The sequence below is a fragment of the Apodemus sylvaticus genome, chromosome 1 (genome assembly GCF_947179515.1).
Source record: "Apodemus sylvaticus chromosome 1, mApoSyl1.1, whole genome shotgun sequence".
NCBI lineage: Eukaryota > Metazoa > Chordata > Mammalia > Rodentia > Muridae > Apodemus > Apodemus sylvaticus.
The window spans coordinates 49,527,948-49,532,126 of record NC_067472.1 but is presented as its reverse complement, the minus strand read 5'-3'; the positions used below and the strand labels follow the sequence as shown (position 1 = coordinate 49,532,126).

The 4,179-nt window shown below is 39.6% G+C and overlaps 1 protein-coding gene across 1 annotated transcript; it reads left to right on the top strand.

The window, feature by feature from the left end:
* The first annotated feature begins 1,224 nt into the window (after positions 1 to 1,224).
* Positions 1,225 to 2,151, top strand: LOC127678098 (olfactory receptor 5B3-like). Its single transcript, XM_052172904.1, has one exon. It carries the CDS (start codon positions 1,228 to 1,230, stop codon positions 2,149 to 2,151), a length of 924 nt encoding a protein of 307 aa, XP_052028864.1. The 5' UTR covers positions 1,225 to 1,227.
* The last annotated feature ends 2,028 nt before the right edge of the window (positions 2,152 to 4,179 follow it).

The following is a 4,179-nucleotide window of genomic DNA, read 5'->3' as shown; positions in this document are numbered from 1 at the left end:
AGATGTTTTAACTATATGTATGTCTATGCCCAATGTATGCCTCATGCCTGAGAAGGCCAGAAGAGGTTGTTAGACAAATCCCCTGACACTAGACTACAGTCAGTTGGGAGCTTCTTTGTAGGTATTGACTCATTTGGAATAGAAATCCAGGGCTTGTAACAGCGAAATCATCTCTCCATCCTTATTCTAATCTTTTTTCTTTTTTTAAATTTTATTTAATCTTTTTATTTTTACACTCCAGATTTATCCCCCTTCAGGTCTATCCTCTCACTGTTCATCATACCATAACTCAACTCCAACACTATATCTACACAAGGATGTCCTCACTTCCCCACTCTCTACTCAACTAGACCTCTAAACTCCCCAGGATCTCCAGTTTCTTGAGGCCTAGGTGTATCTTCTCTGACTGAACCCAGACCCAGCAGTCCTCTGCTCTATATGTGTTGGGCTATCATATCAATTGGTGTATGCTGCCTTGTTGGTAATCCATTGTCTGAGAGATCTTAGGGGTCCAGATTAATTTAGACTGCAGTCCTGCTACAGGGTAGCCCTCCCCCTCAGCTTCTCCCAGCTTTTCCATAATTCAATTACAGGGGTAGGTAGCTTCTAACCATTGGTTGGGTGCAAATATATGTATTGGACTTTTTCAGCTGTTTGTTTGGTCTTTTTGGAGGGCATTCATTGTAGGTACCTTTTTGTGCACACTCCATAGCCTCAATAATAGTGTCAGGCCCTGGAACCTCCCATTGAGCTGGAGCCCACTTTGGCTCTGTTACTGGACCTCCTTTTCCTCTGGCTCCTCTCTATTCCCATCTCTGCAGTTCTATTTTTCAGGAAGAATTATCGGTCAGAGTCTTGACTGTGGAATGGCAACCCCAACCCTCACTTGATACTCTGACTTTCCGTTGGAGGTGGGTTCTACATGTTTCTTTTCCCCACTGTAAAGCATTTCATCTAAGGCCCCTCCCTTTGTGTCCTGAGACATTCTGGAGAGTCTCCCCACCTCCTACCTCCTAAGCTTGCCTGTTTCCATTCTTTGTGCAGGCTCTTGGGGTTTCAGTCCTTCTCCCCACCCAATACCAGATTATGTTCTCCTCTTTCCCTGCCTGTCTCCTTTCCCAGTCAGACCTCTTTCCACTTCTCCCCTTGTGATTGCTTTACATCTCTCCACTCTCTCTCTTTTCTTTTAAAAAATGTAGGCCTACTGTTGATTAATTGATATCATTGATGGAGAACATGACAGAAGTGAAATGGTTTGTCCTTCTGGGACTCAGCAATGACCCACAACTCCAGCTTCCACTCTTCATCACTTTCCTCCTCATCTACATCATCACTCTGGTGGGGAACCTAGGGATTATCCTATTGATTCTCTTGGACTCACGGCTCCATACCCCCATGTACATTTTCCTGAGTAACCTGTCCTTAGTGGATTTCTGTTACTCTTCAACAATCACCCCAAAGGTCATGGCTGGATTGCTTAGAGGAGACAAAATCATGTCTTATAATGCTTGTGCCTCTCAGATGTTCTTTTTTGCAAATTTTGCTGATGTAGAAAACTACCTGTTAGTCTCAATGGCCTATGATCGTTATGTAGCAGTATGTAAGCCCCTACATTATGCCACCACCATGACAACACATGTGTGTGTTTCTCTAGTCATTGGATGTTACATCTGTGGTTTCCTGAATGCTTCCATCTATACAGTGGATGTATTAAGTCTCCCCTTCTGTGAGTCCAATGTCATTCATCATTTTTTCTGTGATGTTCTAGCAGTCATGGTTATATCTTGTTCTAACAAATATGTTAATGAACTGGTTCTTATTTCTGTAACAAGCTTCAATATCTTTTTTGCTCTTATACTCATCTTAATATCCTACACATTCATTTTTAGCAACATACTAAAGATAAACTCATCTGAAGGATATCGCAAAGCTCTCTCCACATGTACCTCACACTTTGCAGCTGTCTCCATTTCCTATGGGACAGTCATCTTCATGTACTTGCAGCCCAGCTCCAGTCACTCTATGGACACTGACAAAATTGTGTCTGTGTTCTACACCATGGTCATTCCTATGCTGAACCCTCTGGTCTACAGCATAAGGAATAAGGAAGTGAAGAACGCATTCACAAAGATTGTATTGAGGTCAAGATAATTTTTATAGCTTTGATTTTAACTTTTGTAATGCAAAAATCTGGGTTCATTCCTTTCATCTTAACATTTTTCCTATTCACATTTTCTTACCCTAAACAGAATTCAAGGTCTTGAGTTAATACCATTACCTTTACAAGGTGTTTTGGATGTCAAAAGGGATACACCCTGTTTAAAATTGTAAAACCTGAATAAAATGTCTATGTTAACTTTAGGTCAGCTTGTAAAAATAAAACTTACTGACTATACATCATATTCAATCCTTTTCCATACAATATTTTTGTCACATCAATATAAGTCAGTGTAAGCATGTGCATAAAGAATTCTGCTAAAGAGAAGAATTTGTCATATATCTCCTGTGAAGGCTTGTAAATAAATGTCAGAAAACTTCAAGAATACAATGTGACATAGATTTGTTATGTGTTGACTTTTGTGTTCAATTATTTGTCTGCATTTCATAGGGATATCCAGATGAACATAGTAAATATTTAATATTAATTTATGGACTAGAATATGATGTAGTATTTAAAAGTAAATATAGCCATATGATTTTGTGTACTTTGTAACGATTATGCTGTATTCAAATTCTGGTTTCTCTGCCACCACTTCTTGTTCCAATCCAGACACAACATTGTAATGCTTATCCTAAGTATGTCATGTTTCAAGTTTGTGTAAAATTTCTCCTCATTTATTCTCTGACCTTTCAATAAAAACCGATCAACCAGTGGCTGGGCAGAAGATAGAATACAGATGGGGTTTCCCCAGCCAAGAGAAGCAGAGAAGGAGAGTAAGAAGAGAAGTTTTGTCACAAGGAAACACAAGGTCTGAGGAGACATAATAGAAACTAACTGAAGCCAAGAGAGCCATGACAAAACTAAAATGAAAGTATCTCTGGGATCTTGAGTGGAAGGTAGACAGATTAGCTTAAAGGATTAGCATAGATCACTAATTGCCCATTTATTAAGTCATTAAACTAATTAAATAAATCATAGTCTAGGTTGCATATATTTTGGGGATTAAGAAAACCTTTTTTTTTTGTTTCTGCTTTTTCTTTTTTCTTTCCTATATTCTTTGTTTACATTCCAAATAATTTCCTCTTTCCCAGTTCCCCCTCCCCATAAGCCCCTTAAGCCCTCTTCCCTCCACTAGTTTCTGAATCAACCCAGTCCCACCTCCCTGCTCTGGTGATCCCCTACATTGCTGCATCAAGCCTTTCCAGGACCAGGGTCCTCTCCTTCCTTCTTCTTGGGAATCATTTAATAATTTAATTGTGTCTTGGGTGTTCAGAGCTTCTGGGCTAATATCCACTTAGCAGTGACTGCATTCCATGTGTGTTCTTTTGTGATTGGGTTACCTCACTTAGAATAATATTTTCCAGTTCCAACCATTTGCCTAAGAATTTCATGAATTCATTGTTTTTAATTGCTAAGTAGTATTCCATTGTGCAAATATACCACATTTTCTGTATTCATTCCTCCATTGAGTGTCATCCAGGTTCTTTCCAGCTTCTGGCTATTATAAATAAGTCTGCTATGAACATAGTGGATCATGTGTCCTTATTGCATGCCAGGGAATCCTCTGGGTATATGCCCAGGAGGGGTCCTCAGGAAGTGTCATGCCCAATTCTCTGAGGAACTGCCAGACTGTTTCCAGAGAGGTTGAACCAGCTTGCAATACCACCAGCAGTGGAGGAGTGTTCCTCTTTCTCTACATCCTCACCAACACCGGCTGTCTCCTGAGTTTTTGATCTTAGCCATTCTGACTGGTGTGAGGTGAAATCTCAGGGTTGTTTTTATTTGAATTTCCCTAATGAGTAATGATGTTGAACTTTTCTTAATGTGCTTCTCAGACATTCAAAATTCTTCGGGTGAAAATTCTTTGTTTAGCTCTGTATCCCATTTTTAATGGGGTTATTTGGCTCTCTGGAGTCTAACTTCTTGAGTTATTTGCATATATTGGATATTAGCCCTCTGTCACATGTAGGGTTGGTGAAGATCTTTTCCCAATTTGTTGGTTGCTGTTTTGTTCTATT

Coding starts and splice junctions, on each gene's coding strand:
- LOC127678098 (XM_052172904.1), top strand. CDS start 1,228: ATGGAGAACATGACAGAAGTGAAATGGTTTGTCCTTCTGGGACTCAGC.